Source organism: Myxine glutinosa, chromosome 4 (assembly GCF_964187855.1).
Source record: "Myxine glutinosa chromosome 4, kmMyxGlut1.1, whole genome shotgun sequence".
Classification (NCBI taxonomy): domain Eukaryota; kingdom Metazoa; phylum Chordata; class Myxini; order Myxiniformes; family Myxinidae; genus Myxine; species Myxine glutinosa.
In genome coordinates, this window is record NC_136264.1 from 95,316,114 (window position 1) to 95,332,664 (window position 16,551).

The following is a 16,551-nucleotide window of genomic DNA, read 5'->3' on the forward strand; positions in this document are numbered from 1 at the left end:
ATTCTTTCTTTGTAGTTATAATATTATTCTTTTATTTTGTATTATAGGGTATGTAGAGATAGATTTCAATAAAGCCTCATATCTGGGAAAGAGGTCTCAACTAGATTTCATAACAATTTATTGAAATCTTCTCAACACTCAAGTGCCATGGACAAACTTCTCAAACCCGAGAGGTTTAATGGAGACCCGAATGCGAGCAATGCCGGTAAGCAATGGACGCACTGGTACAGTCTTTAGAACTCTACATGGAAGCCGTACCCAACGTGATGGAGCGACAGAAAATGAATGTCCTCATTTGCAACGTGTCCAGTGAGGTCTATGACTATTTCTCCCACTGTGACACCTATGAAGATTCTTTAACGGCCCTGCGAACACTCTACGTAAAACAATGAAGCGCTATCTATGCCTGAAATCTGCTGGCTACGTGCAGGCAATAACCGGCTGAGACATTGGAGCAGTATACGCAGGTGTTACGACAACTTGGCAAGGACTGCAGGGTGCTGGCTCGGACGGCCATCGAGGGCACCGATGATCTAATGCGAGATGCCTTCATTACTGGTCTCCAATCGCCGGCTATTAATCAGGGACTGCTCAAGAACGAGGCTATAACCTTTCAGGTTGCGTACGAACAGGCCAGGGTTCTGCAACTGGCCCAGGTCCGATCTGAGACATACGGACATCAATATCTTATGGTGAGTGCCGTGACTGCCGAGAAACGCTTGGAAGTAGTTTCCGTCGCGGAGCGAGCTCCCGAGTGGGCTGCCGCTTGCCTGAATCCCCTCGGTGAGATTCTGGATGCTGAGGAGAGCGGCCCGATTACCACGGCTGCGACGACTCCTGCAGCGGCGACGGCAAAATGTTTTTTTTTGCGGGAATCGCCGACACCCGAGGAACCAGTGTCCAGCTCGAGACGCGTTGTGTAACTGTTGTGGCAAGAAGGGACAATTTGCCAAAGTCTGTTGATCGACCAAGGCTAGACGAACGACGCTCGCGGGCACGCGTGCGTCTGGAGCAGCTCCTGTCATTGGGGTTGCGCCTCGCAGCCTGGCGAGAGCGGTAATACCTGTGGTGATTAATGGCGAAGCAGCTGATGCTTTGATTGATACTGGGAGCAGTGAAAGCTACGTCAGCCAAGCTCGTCAGAATACATGGATGGCCCACTGTTCCGGCCACTCAGCGCGTGTACATGGCTTCCACGGCCCTATGGCAAAGCTCAAAAGGGTTTTGTGTAGTGAACTTGGTAGCTAATGATATATTGTATACGGATGTTAATATGATGGTGCTGTAGAATCTGTGCCCCGATGTTCTCTTTGGACATGATTTCTTGAATCTGCATGGGCGTTTAGAGATGAAGTTCAATGGTGAACAATCCCCTAACGTCTTCTCGGTATGTAGCTTGGCAGAGATGTCAATTGAGCCTCCCCCGCTATTCCCGTGTCTGACACCAAATTGCCGTCCTATAACTGTAAGGTCTAGGTGATACCTTGCACCCAGATGCTCAATTTATTGCTGGTGAGACCAAGCGGCTGTTACGCGAGGGTATCATCAAACCGAGCAGCTCGCCTTGGAGGGCACAAGTGCTCGTAGTCAATAACTCTAATCACCAGAAGCAAATGGTCATCGATTATTCTCAAACGATCAATCAATTTACCCAACTTGACACCTACCCACTCCCAAAGATGGACAATATGGTCAGGGAAGTATCTACCTACAGGGTATTTAGCACCTTGGACCTTCAAAGCGCTTATCACCAGATACCTATCAGGGAGACAAATCGCCCTCACACCGCCTTCGAATCGGGTCAGCGGTTGTACCAATTCCATAGGATTCCCTTCGGGGTCACTAATGGCGTCACTTGCTTCCAACGGGCGATTGATGACATTATATCCAGAGAGCAGCTAAGAGATGTTTTCGTGTATGTTGACAATGTCACAGTCTGCGGCCGGGATCAGGTGGACCATTATTTTAACTTGCGGCGATTTTTGGACATAGCTCAGAAATACAACTTAACCTTCAACGAGGATAAGTGTAGCTATTCAGTCAAAACAGTAGATCTTTTGGAGTACACCATGACCGGAGGGAAGATACGGCCTGACTCTGCTCGGCTGCAACCTTTTCTCGATATGGCCCCTCCCGTTGACCGCGCTGCGTTGCATAGAGCTATGGGTTTGTTTGCTCATTACTCCAAGTGGGTCCCACGATTTTCAGAGAAGATCAGACCACTGGTAGAATGTAAAATATTTCCACTAACCTTGGCTACTAAGGCTGGTTTTTCAACAACTGAAAGACGACACAGCTAGTGCTGTTGTGACCTCGATGGACGAGACTGTTCCTTTCATGGTCGAGACAGATGCTTCGGACAGTGCTATCGTGGCGACGCTCAATCAAGCTGGTAGGCCAGTTGCATTCTTCTCTTGAACTCTGACAATGAAAAGCGGCATTCTGCCATCGAAAAGGAAGCTTATGCAATTGTAGAAGCAGTCAGAAGGTGGCGCCATTTCTTCTAGACAAGCATTTTCAGTTGATTACGGACCAACAGTCTGTCGTATTTATGTATGACCGCCACCATCAGCAGAAGATCAAAAATGAGAATATCGTTCGCTGGCACATTGAACGAGCTGACTTCAGCTTTGGCATTATGTATAGACAGGGATGAGAATATCTGGCTGCTGACGCTCTATCTCGACCTGTCTGTTTGGGGATGACCACCGGTGAGTTACATGGTATTCACAAATCGCTTTGCCATCCGTGGTTCACGTGGATGGCCCACTTCGCGCGGAGTCAGAATCTGCCCTTTTCTAAAGATGACGTCCGACATCTACGTAGGACGTGCTCTGTGTGCCCCGAGGTTAAACCGAGTTTTTATAGACCACCTATGGGAACTCTGATTCATGCCGGAAGGCCTTGGGGGCGTTTCAACGTGGATTTCAAAGGTTCATTGCTGGCTGCAGGGATGCGCCTTACAGTTGTTGATGAGTACTCCTGATTTCCGTACGCTTTTCCGTGTGCAGACATGTCATCTGCGACGGTTATTGAATGCCTTTGGCAATTGTTTTTACTGTTCGGATACTCCGCTTTTGTTCACTCAGATAGAGGTATGGCCTTTTTGTCTCGGGAGATTAAGCAGTTTCTCCAGGATCGAGATGTAGCCTCTAGCCGTACCACGGCGTACAATCCTCAAGGCAATTGTCTGAAGAACGATACAACGGGATTATTTGGCGAGCCGTGTCAATGAGCTTGAAGTGGTGTGGTTTGCCTCTGCAGCTGTGGGAGCACGTATTGCCTGATGCACTGCACGCTATCCGTTTGCTACTGTGTACAGCCACAAATGAAATGCCGCACGAGCGCTTGTTTCAATTCCAGCGACGTAGTGCTAGAGGGCAAGCGCTACCCTCTTGGTTGATGGAGCCCAGTCCGGCCCTACTGGGACGAGTGGTCAGACAAAGTAAATATGAGCCATTGGTGGATCGCATAGAAATTCTGAAAGCAAATCCGGAATACGCACACGTTAGGTTGCCTGACGGACGCACGTTAGGTTGCCTGCCTGACGGACTCCCATCTCCACTGCCTCTGACATCAATTCTTCCTGGGAATTCTTCCAAAGCAAACTGATCTCTCTCATGCACAGATTTATCCCATCTCGCCTTCAGTTGTCTTACCCTTCCTCCCGTCCATGGTACACTGAATCTTGTGGTGAGGCAGTTGCCCTGAAACAACTTGCCTTTGCCTCTTGGAAGGCTAATCCAACTGATGGAAATCTCAGTTCCTTCCACCAAGCTCGGAACAAGTGTGTGTCTACCCTCAGGAGTGCCAGGAAGCACTATCTCTCCTCACTCAAGAATGAACTCTCAAACCTGTCTCCTTCCTCCAAATCCTGGTGGCGTCTGGTCAAATCCGTTTCTGGTGTTTGTTCCCCCTCCATCCCCTCCCTCACCTCAAATGGCCACACAGTTGACATCGCACATGACAAAGCCGAATGCCTCAACTCTGTGTTTGCCTCAAAATCCTTAGTCCCAAACCCATCTCTCTCTGTTCCCACCTTTCCCAGTCGAACCAAACTGCTCCTGGACTCTGTGACCTTCTCTCCTGACAAGGTGGAGGAGTTTTTGTCAAACCTCGACTCTGATTCTGCAACTGGACCAGATGGCATCAGCCCACGGGTCCTATAATCCTGCTCTGCCGCTCTATCTCACCCTCTCTCTGTTCTTTTCACCCTATCCTTTGCTCAAGGTCATCTGCCAGCATCCTGGAAATCAGCAAACATTACCGCTTTACACAAAAAAGGTGCAAAAACAGATCCTTGCAACTACAGACCAATCAGCCTGCTCCCAATTATCAGCAAAGTCATGGAATCCATCATTGCTTCGGATATGAAATCTTTCCTCTTCTCCAATGGCTTGATCTCTGATCATCAATTTGGTTTCAGACCAGGTCACTCTACTCTGGACATGCTGCTTCTGCTGTCTCAACAATGGATGGAGGTCCTCAATGCCAAACAGGAAATCAGAGCTGTCTCCCTTGACATATCACGTGCCTTCGATACGGTCTGGCACCCAGCTCTGCTCACCAAACTCTCCTCCTATGGTATCCATGGAAATCTCCATGCATGGCTTGCGGACTTCCTCTCTGGTCGTAGTCAACGTGTGGCCCTGAATGGATTTCTCTCATCTCCCCTTCCCGTTCAGGCTGGAGTACCCCAAGGCAGTGTGCTGGGCCCTGTGCTTTTTCTGGTCTTTATCAATGATCTCTCCGACTCTCTGGAAAATCCTCTGTATCTCTTTGCTGATGACTCCACTCTCTGCCGCTCCATTCCTCTTCCCTCAGATCGGCAGTCTGCAGCCTCCTCACTCTCTGAAGACCTGGACAAAATCACAGACTGGTCAAACATGTGGAACATGTCTTTCAATCCTGACAAATCTCACACTCTTACTATGTCTCTCCGAAAAGATCGACTGGACAACCCTCCCATCTACTTTCTCAACAATCCTCTCCAAGAAGTTCTGTCGCTCAAGCTTTTGGGTCTCACCATCTGCCATGATCTTTCTTGGGAAAACCACATTTCCAAGCTGGCCTCCAAAGCCAGTCGCCGACTGGGCATCCTCCGTCGTGCGAAGTCCTTCCTAGGCACACCTGAGCTCCTCACCAAATACAAGGCTTTCATCCGCAGCTCAATGGAATACTGTTCTCCCCTATGGGCTGGTGCTCCTGCCTCACACCTGGCTCGGCTTCACGCTGTTGAATCCAAAGCTTTCAGAATCATTGGAATCTCCCGCGATGAAGCTATCTCTGAGGGCCTTTCATTCACTCACCGCAGGCAGGTAGGTGGTCTTTCTGTCTTCTACCGACTCCTCTCCGGCCTTGCTCCCCCAGCTCTCTCTGTGCTCTGTCCCCCAAATATTCCTGCAGGTCGCACAAGATCTGCCAGCCACCCTCTGATGGTTAAACTGCCGAAATCTCGGCTCTCTGCTCACCTTCACTCTTTCATTCCTCTTTTCTCCCGCCTCTGGAACAAACTCCCACACTCACTTCAATCACACTCCTCCCTCCAGGTCTTCAAAACAGCTGTTCACCACCATCTCTTATCTTCCCCCATCCAAAACCTTGATCTTTTCTACCCCCACTAATTCACCCCAGATCCACCTTGTTTGAAATTCCAACTTCTTTCCTGGAAGTCTTGGCAGTGTCCATATGTTTTATACCTCTCCCACCCCCCCCCCCCCCCTTCCCATGCCTCCCCCCCAAAGCCCTCTCCCTCCCACAGTTCTCTCGATGTCTCCATGTCTCTCGGTCCCTGCTCTCAAATGTTGTGTTTGTGTCCTTCCCCCTCTCTCCCCATCTTGTCTACCGCCCCCGATGTTATTTGTTTTGTGTGTCTGTTTGTCTTTCTGTGTGATTAATGTTCGCTCTTTCACGAGCCTCGATCTTGTATACAAAAAAAAAAAAAAAAAAAAAAAAAGACTACTGTATCAGTCCGTCATCTTGTTCTGTTCTTGCACCACTAAAAGGAGAATTGGCGATGAGAAGGTTGAGGGATTCGCTGATTTCTCCGTCAGTAAAGAGTCGCAGCATGGTTCGGTCTGGGATGATGTTATTAAGGATAATGCCAAGGTTCCTGAGGTTCCAGTCCCGTCGGTATCGAGAAGCCCTCAAAGAAAGCGGTCTGATGAGGGTGATTCTTCTTTTGCGAGTTCCGAGGACCCGGGGACTGAAGGGATTTATCGAACCCGTGTTTGTCGATTGTGCCAACTGCCTACTCGTTTTGGTTGGTAGAGATCTGCATTCTGTTACATTGATTTCTTGTTTATTTGCTATTTGTTTGCTCGCTTGTTTTTTTTAACGGAGGGAGAATGTGAAGAAATATGAAGAAGAAGATTCGGTTGTGGGATGATACGTGAGGGGTTGATATATAATGGAATGTAGGGTAGGAAGGAGGAGGAGTTTGCTTTATTTCTGTATTCTGTGAGTGGACACTTGAGTAAGGTATGATAGGGAATGTTAATGGTCACTTGCTTGCTTATAGATGAGTTGGGAATGCTATTTCGTTCTTTCTTTGTAGTTCTAATATTATTATTTTATTTTGTGTTATAGGGTATGTGGAGATCAATAAAGCCTCCTATCTGGGAAAGAGGTCTCGACTTGATTTCATAACAATAAGCAACTGACAGCTCCCTCAATCACTCCCAAAAAAAAGAAGAAAAATACATAAAATGCCATAGCCCCCACTGTGGTTTTAGTAATTTTACTGTACGGAGTTAAAGGCCGCCAGTCGGCTATCTTTAGTCGGCTGACAAAACAAAATCTTCTGCATATGTATACTCATGTATTGTCTTTGTGATCAGTTCGAAGAAAATTGGTCTATGCATGTCTGAGAAATGGATGGAGACACATTTATGTAACAAAACGGCTGCCAGTCGGCCATCTTGGATCTGATCTCGAAAAAGATGACGTGCATATGTAAGCCATCATTCCTTATCCGTGTGCCACGATTTAACAAGATCGGTAAATGCATGTCCGAGAAAAGGTTAAGGACGTGTTCAATGTCGGGTTTTCATGCTTCCGCTGACAAAATCGCCGGATGACTTCGTGACTAGTATAGTAGTTGTAGTACTAGTATAGTAGTTGTAGTGGTGGTGTAGTGCGTCCGTCCATCCATGATAGGTTTTCGTTACTGCGATAACTTGAGAACGGCTAAAGGGATCTTAGTCAAACTTGGTGCAGGTATGCATAATGAGTTAAAAGATGAACTGTTTAGATTTTGGGGTCAAGAGGTCAACGTTCAAAGTCTGTATTAGGTCTATAACTTGAGAACGGCTGAAGTGATCCAATTCAAACTTGGTACAGGTATGAATAATGTAAAGATTAACTCATTAAATTTTGGGGTCATAGGTCAAAGGTCAAAGTCTATCATAGGTCTATAACTTGAGAACGGCTGAAGTGATCCAATTCAAACTTAGTACAGGTATGTATAATGATGTAAATATTAAGTGTGGGATCCCGACCCCGGTCCTCGCCCTCGGATGTAGACCGAGCCACGGGTCCAGTTCTTGAAGAAGTAACAAGTTTATTGAAGAACCAAGCACAGCTGTGGAGACACGTTAAGATGGTCGCTGGAGTCGAGGCGCCTTCAAATACCATGAAACGTCTTCTTTCCGTATAGTTCGACCTGTGATCGTTATCATAATTAAATTCAAGCAAAGGTCTACGAAATCACCGTTCATCCCTGCATGTCAACACAGAGTGAGGTGATAGAATCAAGCTGTCGGTGTAGAATAATACCCAGAAGATGAACTACATTCCAGTCGTGTTTACTTATCTGTTGTGATGGATGCTGCAATCTCAAGAGATTGGAAAGCACTCAAGTTGACTTTGGCTTGAGTCAGCAGTTTGTGCTAAGTTAAGACAATTCATGTTCCTAGATATTTAATTTCTCAATTGAGTATCGTATGTCATTTAAATATTGTATTTTTACCATTGAATAGACCCTTGGCCTCCACATTAAGCGATTAGATTTTGGGGTCAAAGGTCAAATCTGTAATAGGTCTATAATTTGAGAATGGCTGAAGTGATCTAATTCAAACTAGGTGCCGGTGTGTATAATATTGTAAAGATCAAGTGATTAGATTTTGCAGTCAAAGGTCAAATCTGTAATAGGTCTATAACTTGACAGCGACTGAAGTGATCTAATTCAACTTGATACTGGTTTGTATAATGTTGTAAAGATGAAGTGATTCGATTTTGGAGTCATAGGTCAAAGGTCAAAGTCTGTAATAGGTCTATAACTTAATAATGGCAGAAGTGATCCAATTCAAATTTGGTACGTATATGTATAATTATGTAAAGATTAAATAATTAGAATTTGGGTTCAAGAGGTCAAAGGATAAAGTGTGCAATGGGTCAAAAACTGGAGAATGGCTGAAGTGATCTAATTCAAACTTGGTACAGGTATGTTTGATGATGTAAAGATTAACTGATTAGATTTTGGGGGTCCCAAGGTCAAAGGGCAGAGGTCATGCCAGGTAAAAATGTGAGAACTTGTGAACAGCTGATGAGATTTAAATTAAAACTTGGTACAGGTACAGTCACGTGAAAAAGTAAGTACACCCCATGTAAAGTTTTGACTTTTTCAACATATTTCAACATACAGCTATTTGATCTTCATTTCAACAATATTGATAGATAAAGGTGATATAATATAACAAATATCATGAAACATTTACATTTTGTCGACAATTGTATAATTAAAATGAACATAAATACAAATTTTGCATGTGGAAAAAGTAAGCACACCCTTGGCTCTAATAGGTGGTATTGCCCCCTTTGGCAGAAACAACCTCAAGTAGGCATTTCTTATAACTGTCTACCAGTCTCTGACATCGACTGGGAGAAATTTTTGCCCACTCCTCCATGCAGAATTCTTTCAGCTGTGCGATGTTTGAGGGGTTTCTTGCATGCACAGCTCGTTTCAAATCCCCCATCTCGATGGGATTTAGATCCGGGCTTTGACTTGGCCATTCCAGAACCCTCCATTTCTTTCTTTTCAGCCATTCCTCGGGGGATTTACTGGTTTGTTTAGGGTCATTGTCATGTTGCAAGGTCCACTTTCGGTTGAGCTTCAACTCTCCGACAGATGGCCTCACATTATCCTCCAGCACCCTCTAGTACAATGATGAATTCATAGTGGATTCTATGATGGTGAGCTGCCCAGGCCCTGATGCAGCAAAGCTGCCCCAAAACATAATATTTCCACCACCATGCTTTACAGTTGGTATCAGGTTCTTGTGGTCAAATGCTGTCTTTGTTTTTTGCCAAACGTGTCTTCTGGTACTGTGGCCAAATAGCTCTACCTTTGACTCATCTGTCCAGAGCACATTGTTCCAGAAGTGCTGGTCTTTGCCTAGGTGTTCATTGGCAAACCTTAGTCTTGCCCTGATGTTCTTTCTGGACAGCAAAGGTTTCCTCCTGGTACACCTCCCATGTAGATCAAATTTGTGCAGCCTTTTTCTAATGGTAGACTCGTGTACTTTGACATCAACAGTGGCAAGAGCTACCTGTAGGTCCCGTGATGACATTCTGGGGTTCTTGGAGACTCTTTCAGCATCTTGCGGTCTGCGCTCAGGCTGAACTTGCTGGTGCGGCCTGGCCTGAACAAGTTGGCAGTTGTTTGGAATCTTCTCCACTTGTAGATGATCTTCCGGACAGTCAAATGATTGATTTCAAATTGTTTGGAGATCTTTTTAAATCCCTTCCCAGACTTGTTGGCATCTATAACCTTCTTTCTGAAGGCCTCAGAGAGCTCTTTTGATCTAGGCATGGTGATGCCGCACACTTCAACAACAAAGAGCAAACCAAACTAAATGTCTGAGGTTTAAATAAGACAGGTTCCTCCAAGATCCTCTCTAACGACGTTCTAATCATTTGCACCTGAGCTGGTGCACCTGATTCTAATTTTAGGTACAGTGGAACCTTGACTTACGAGTGCCCCAACTTACGAGTTTTTCGAGATACGAGCCGTCGCTCGGGCGGTTTATTGCTTTGAGATGCGAGCCGAGATCCGAGTTACGAGCTTTCGCCACCCGGTCACGTGGTTATCTTGCCGTGCAAGTACAGTATCTCTGTCGTATAGCGCTGCATTTTTGTTTTCGCATGTTGGTTATTTTGAGTTTTGCCGCCAGGTGGGTTCTGGTCACGTGGTTATCTTGCCGTGCACGTACAGTATCTCTGTCGTATAGCGCTGCATTTTTGTTTTCGCATGTTGGTTATTTTGAGTTTTGCCGCCAGGTGGGTTCTGGTCACGTGGTTATCTTGCCGTGCATGTACAGTATCTCTGTCGTATAGCGCTGCATTTTTGTTTTCGCATGTTGGTTATTTTGAGTTTTGCCGCCAGGTGGGTTCTGGTCACGTGGTTATCTTGCCGTGCACGTACAGTATCTCTGTCGTATAGCGCTGCATTTTTGTTTTCGCATGTTGGTTATTTTGAGTTTTGCCGCCAGGTGGGTTCTGGTCACGTGGTTATCTTGCCGTGCACGTACAGTATCTCTGTCGTATAGCGCTGCATTTTTGTTTTCGCATGTTGGTTATTTTGAGTTTTGCCGCCAGGTGGGTTCTGGTCACGTGGTTATCTTGCCGTGCACGTACAGTATCTCTGTCGTATAGCGCTGCATTTTTGTTTTCGCATTTTGGTTATTTTGGAAAATTTCATGTTCATGTCGAACATTTCATGTTCATGTTCATGTTTTCATGTTCATGCCATGCCAGGCCACAACTTGTTCAGAGTGCCGGCGATAGCTCGCCTTCTCTTTGTGGAAAACACGGTGAGATCCTTAACATCCAACAACTAATGGGACGCAAACGGGGCGCCCAGTTTAGCGGTACACACATTGATGAATCACCCTGCCTGTGATTCACCCATGACAGGTTATAGCTGGGTCGGGATTCAAACCCAGGCTGGACAGTTTAGACTTTAGAGTCAAGTGTGCGTACCTCCAGTCCAGGCCATCCTGCCAACTTGTATGCTGCATACAGGTGAAATATAAAGCGCGAGATATTTTTATATATACTGTATATTTTAAAAAAAATTGGTGTGGTTTTTGGCGGGCTGGAACGGATTAATAGCATTTCAATGCATTTCAATGGGGAAACTTGATTTGAGATACGAGCAATTTGAGTTACGAGCTCGGTCACAGAACGAATTAAACTCGTAAGTCAAGGTTCCACTGTATTTGAAGTATTGATAAATGTAGGGGTGTACTTACTTTTTCCAAATGCGAAATTTGCATTTATGTTTATTTAAATTACTAGGGCATGCCCGTACGTGGGTGCCCGTTCCTTGCCAAAAAAAAAAAAAAAACGCTACCCGTACGCTCTACCCCGCCCGTACGCCCGTACGCCCGTAAACCAAAAAAACAACGCTCTTCGCTTCCGCCCTTCGCTCTGACTGAATTGGGAGAAATAATGCGCATAAGAAATCGAGAAATTATTATTTTCTCCGGAAGAAATCGAATTACGAACCGTAATGGCGCACGCGCTCGGCTCGGCTCGCTCTCACATCGGCCACGCCTACGCAACAACGCGTTCTGTGATTGGCTGCCGGAAGTGCAGTCTTCACTGTCCGGAAGGTCGCATATCGCAGTTACGATGAATCGCAAATTAGTTTTAATTAGTTTTAAAACATAGTTGAACGCCAACATAGTTTGCCGACGGGAAATAAATGAATACGCTCTCAAATGTGCCATCCGAGGCAGAGTCTGTTCGCCACGTTCGGCACACGTGATAGCTCGCTGCTCTCTGATTGGTTGAATCGTTTTTTGGACATAGCTCGGTAACTACTTCTCCGATTAATTTAAAACCTTGAAAAGGCACATCCTCGGGTCCCCAGCAATATACCTGGCAAGTTTCAAGTATATCGGACCCGTGGTCGTCGAGAAACAGCGGTCACAGACAAACACACAGACATACACACACACACACACACACACACACACACACACACACACACACACACACACACACACACACACAGAGATTACTGGAATTATAGATAGATACAATTTTTTTTTTTATTATTTTTTTTTTTTTTTGTATACACTGAATCGAGGCTCGTGAAAGAGCTAACATTTACTTCACAAACAAATCAACCAGACAAACAAAATATATAAAAAGCGGGAGCGGAAAACAAGATGGGGAGAGAAGGTGAAGCACACAAACACAACATTTGAGAGCAGGGAGATGTGTGGAAGGGAGAGGGCTTGGGGGGAGGAGGCATGGGAAGGGGGGGGGGGGGGGGGTGGAGGGAGAAGTATAAAACACAAGGACACCAATGACTTCCAGGACAGAAGTTGGTATTTCAAAAAAGTGGAATTGGGGTGAAATTAGCGGGGGTAGAAAAGATCAAGGTTTTGGATGGGGGAAGATAAGAGATGGTGGTGAACAGCTGTTTTAAAGACCTGGAGGGTGGAGTGGGATTGAAGAGAGTGAGGGAGTTTGTTCCAGAGGCGGGAGAAAAGAGGAATGAAGGAGTGAAGGTGAGCAGAGAGTCTTGATTTTGGCAGTTTGACCATAAGAGGGTTGCAGGCAGATCTTGTGCGACCTGTAGGAATATTTGCGGGACAGAGCCCAGAGAGAGCTGGGGGGGCAAGGCCAGAGAGGAGTCGGTAGAAGATGGAAAGACCACCAACCTGCCTGCGGTGAGTGAGTGAGAGGCCCTTGGAGTTAGCTTCATCGCGGGAGATTCCAATGATTCTGAATGCTTTGGTTTCAACAGCGTGAAGACGAGCTAGGTGTGAGGCAGGAGCACCAGCCCAGAGGGGAGAGCAGTATTCCATTGAGCTGCGGATGAAAGCCTTGTATGTGGTGAGGAGCTCAGGTGTGCCAAGGAAGGACTTCGCACGACGGAGGATGCCCAGTCGGCGACTGGCTTTGGAGGCCAGATTTGAAATGTGGTTTTCCCAGGAAAGATCATGGCAGATAGTGAGACCCAAAAGCTTGAGTGACAGAACTTCTTGGAGAGGATTATTCAGAAAGTGGATGGGAGGGTTGTCCAGTCGGGCTTTTCGGAGAGACATCGTAAGAGTGTGAGATTTGTCAGGATTGAAAGACATAATGGACTACAAAATGTAAATGTTTCAGGATATTTGTTATATTATATCACCTTTATCTATCAATATTGTTGAAATGAAGATCAAATAGCTGTATGTTGAAATATGTTGAAAAAGTAAAAACTTTACATGGGGTGTACTTACTTTTTCACGTGACTGTATATACACTACTGGTCAAAAGTTTTAGAACACCTCAATTTTTCCACTTTTTATTGAAATTTACGCAGTTTAATGCCCAGTAAATAACCTGAAATGGTACAAATGTAAGCAGTAAACTGCTCGAGGTTAAAAAAAAAGTTTAGGTTAGCAAAAACGGGAAAATAATGTAAATTGCACAGTTATGTTGTAAAAAAGGCCTTCTTCAGGGAACAAGTAATGGGTTAACAACGTACAGCTGTTCTGCAGCAATGTAAGTAAATTAAGCCTTGAAAGTTGATGCAAACAATTCCTACAGGTGTTCCAACCTCTGCTGATTACTTGATTACAAACCCACAGTCTGTATAAAAGCAGTATTGGAACAGACTGTTATTACACCCTCTGAAGCATTATTTGGACAATATTGCACTGCAGGAAGTAGTATATTGGAAACTGGAGGAAACGTCTGGCAGACCCAAAGGCACAACAGAATCAGAAGACAAGTTTCTGAGAGTCAACAGCTTGCGTGATAGGCGGCTCACAGGACAACAACTTCAAGCACAGCTTAACACTGGTCGAAGTAAGCAAGTCTCAGTTTCAACTGTGAAGAGAAGACTTCGAGCTGCAGGTTTGACAGGTCGAGTGGCAGTAAGAAAGCCATTGCTAAGATGACAAAATAAGAAAAGGGGCTTACCTGGGCCATGAAGCACCGCCAGTGGACTAATGAAGACTGGAAGAAGGTCTTATGGACCGATGATTCAAAATTTGAAATCTTTGGTTCATCACGCAGGGTTTTTGTATGCCGTCGAGAAAGCGAAAGGATGGTTCCTCGGTGTGTGACACCAACTGTCAAACATGGAGGAGGAAGCGTGATGGTCTGGGGCTCTTTTTCTGGATCCAGAGTCGGAAACTTGCATAGAGTGACTGGCACCCTGAACCAAAAGGGCTACCACAGCATTTTGCCGCGCCATGCAATACCCTCTGGTATACGCCTAGTTGATCAGGGGTTCATCCTACAGCAAGATAATGACCCTAAACACACCTCCAGGCTATGTCAAAACTACCTTCGAGGAAAAGAACAAGACGGTAGGCTTCAAATCATGGAATGGCCAGCACAGTCTCCAGACTTAAACCCCATCGAGCTGGTTTGGGATGAACTGGACAGAAGGGTGAAAGCAAAGCAACCTACAAGTGCAACACATTTGTGGGAACTTCTGCAATAGTGTTGGGAATAACTTCCCAAACAATATTTGATTTCCATTGTCGAAAGAATGCCACGAGTGTGTTCGGTGGTTATATCTGCAAAAGGTGGCTACTTTGCTGAGTCAAAAATTTAAATTAAATTTTGTTAAACAAAATGATCCTATGATTTTTTTTATTTATCTCCAATTGTTTATTTGTTCTATGCTTAATTACAGAGTACATTGAGATATTAAACTGCGTAAATTTCAACAAAAAATGGAAAAATTGAGGTGTTCTAAAACTTTTGACCGGTAGTGTATAATGATGTAGACATGAACTGATTAAATTTTAGGGTCAATAGGTCAAAGGTCAGATGTCATGTCAGGTAAAAATGTGCTAACGTAGGCACAGCTGAATGGATTTAAATGAAACTTGATACAAGTATGATAATGATGTAATAATGTGGGCGGAGGCATATCAGTTGATGCCGAAGAGTGTCGTTCGAGTTTACAACTAAAATGCCCGCCATTCTACCAGTCGGCCATCTTTGATCAGATCACAAAATAAAATGAGGTCCACGTGTATGCCATCATGTACTCTGCTTGTGCGAAGTTTGAACAAAATTGGAGCATGTATGTTGGAGAAATTGTTGGAAACATGTTGAAGTAACAAAATGGCAGTGAGTCGGCCTTTTGGATCACATCGTGAAATAAAATGATGTGCATATGTATACCGTCATGTATTGTCTTTGTGCCAAGTATGAATAAAATCGGTCCCTACATCTCTGAGATATTGTTGTGGACGCATGGATGCACAGGCGGACGAGACCAAACCCAAAAGCCCCCATTTCGGACAAAGTCCACCGGGGGATAATAACCCGGGTTACGTGTATGACGCAGCAAAAACATGCCTTCTACTTATAATTCAAAACACCTCACTGGACTCGAAACGTGGGGATAAGAATACTGTACTGTAAAGCGGTCAACTTGTAATACCCTCTCCCACCTAGAAGTGACGCCACACGATGCACATTTACAAAGAGAATTTGCATCCCATCCTCCCTCCCCCACTCCCAAACCACTGGCAAAGATAAAAACACCCCAAAACACTAATTGGGTTCAAGCCATGACATTGTTTGCGTGTGTGTGGGTATGTGTGTGGGTATGTGTGCGTGTTTGTGTGTGTGTATGTGTGTGCATGTGTGTGAGTATGTGATTATGTGTGTGTGTATGTGTGTGTGTGTGTGTATGTGTGTGTGCGCGTGTGTGTGCGTGCACGCTAAATATAACTTTGTCTTTTCTAGGGACAACTATTATTCAAAGAAAGATGTAGGGATCGTTTCACATGATCATTTCTTGTGATCATCCCTACCTTGTTTACATACTTTTTGAGAAACATCCCAGCATCCCTTTACATTTCTACCTTTGCCACCAAAGGTGGCTTTCACCCCTGTCTGATTGTTACTTGTGAAAATCGAAGAATTTTCAAGTATATTGGTTGGTCTTGTGCGTTATTACTTGGCAAAATATTGTTGCGGTTTTGAGTTTTGTACAATAAAGGTTAAATTCCCCCCTCATAGTTTAGTCACACAAACAACACGTAGCCTCGCGATAGTGCAGTTATCTCTTAGTATTTGTGAGCATAGTCCTTTTCCTGTGTTAGTTTTGCATTGAGTAGAATAATGAGAGTTATGTCCTTTTCATACTTCCATTGCCTTATGCGCCTTACGCCTCTTTGTGCTGCCTTTGGCTTTTTGGCACGAATTAACACGAGGCAGGCCTGGCAGGTCGGGTCGGGACCGAATGAGGACGGCGAAGAAGCTGACAGTAAGCGCGAGCCGCCAATCAGGGCTCAGAGGGTGTGGCTGCAGCACTGCGTCACGGGGTGTGGTTGGAACGTTCGAGAAGGCTAAGGGTGTGGCAATAAAACCCGTTGCGCAAAGCCCCCATGAGCAGCAGTTGGAGGAGTTCGGTGAGTTACAAGCAGTGCGGTCAGTTACGAGCAGTTCGGAGAAAAGACGCGCATGAACCAAGTACAAGCGCTCCTATTAAAGTGGACGCTCAGTTGAGCTTAAGGCCGAGCCTCTATTGCATTGGGTTACGTGAGTGATAGCGCGCTGGTAACTCAACGCGTTGTGGAA

General features: G+C 45.3%; 1 protein-coding gene across 2 annotated transcripts in view; it reads right to left on the minus strand.

Moving 5' to 3' along the window:
- Positions 1–6,553: 6,553 nt before the first annotated feature.
- SRD5A3 (steroid 5 alpha-reductase 3) overlaps positions 6,554–16,551 on the minus strand; it is a 57,349-nt gene continuing 47,351 nt past the window's right edge. The window contains exon 6 of one of the 2 annotated variants that reach the window (XM_068113007.2): positions 6,554–7,663. In XM_068113007.2, coding sequence (XP_067969108.1) covers positions 7,596–7,663 — 68 coding nt within the window. In that variant the 3' untranslated portion in view covers positions 6,554–7,595. Of the gene's footprint in view, positions 7,721–16,551 lie in introns of both variants that reach the window. The other variant, XM_068113006.2, reaches the window with a different exon arrangement.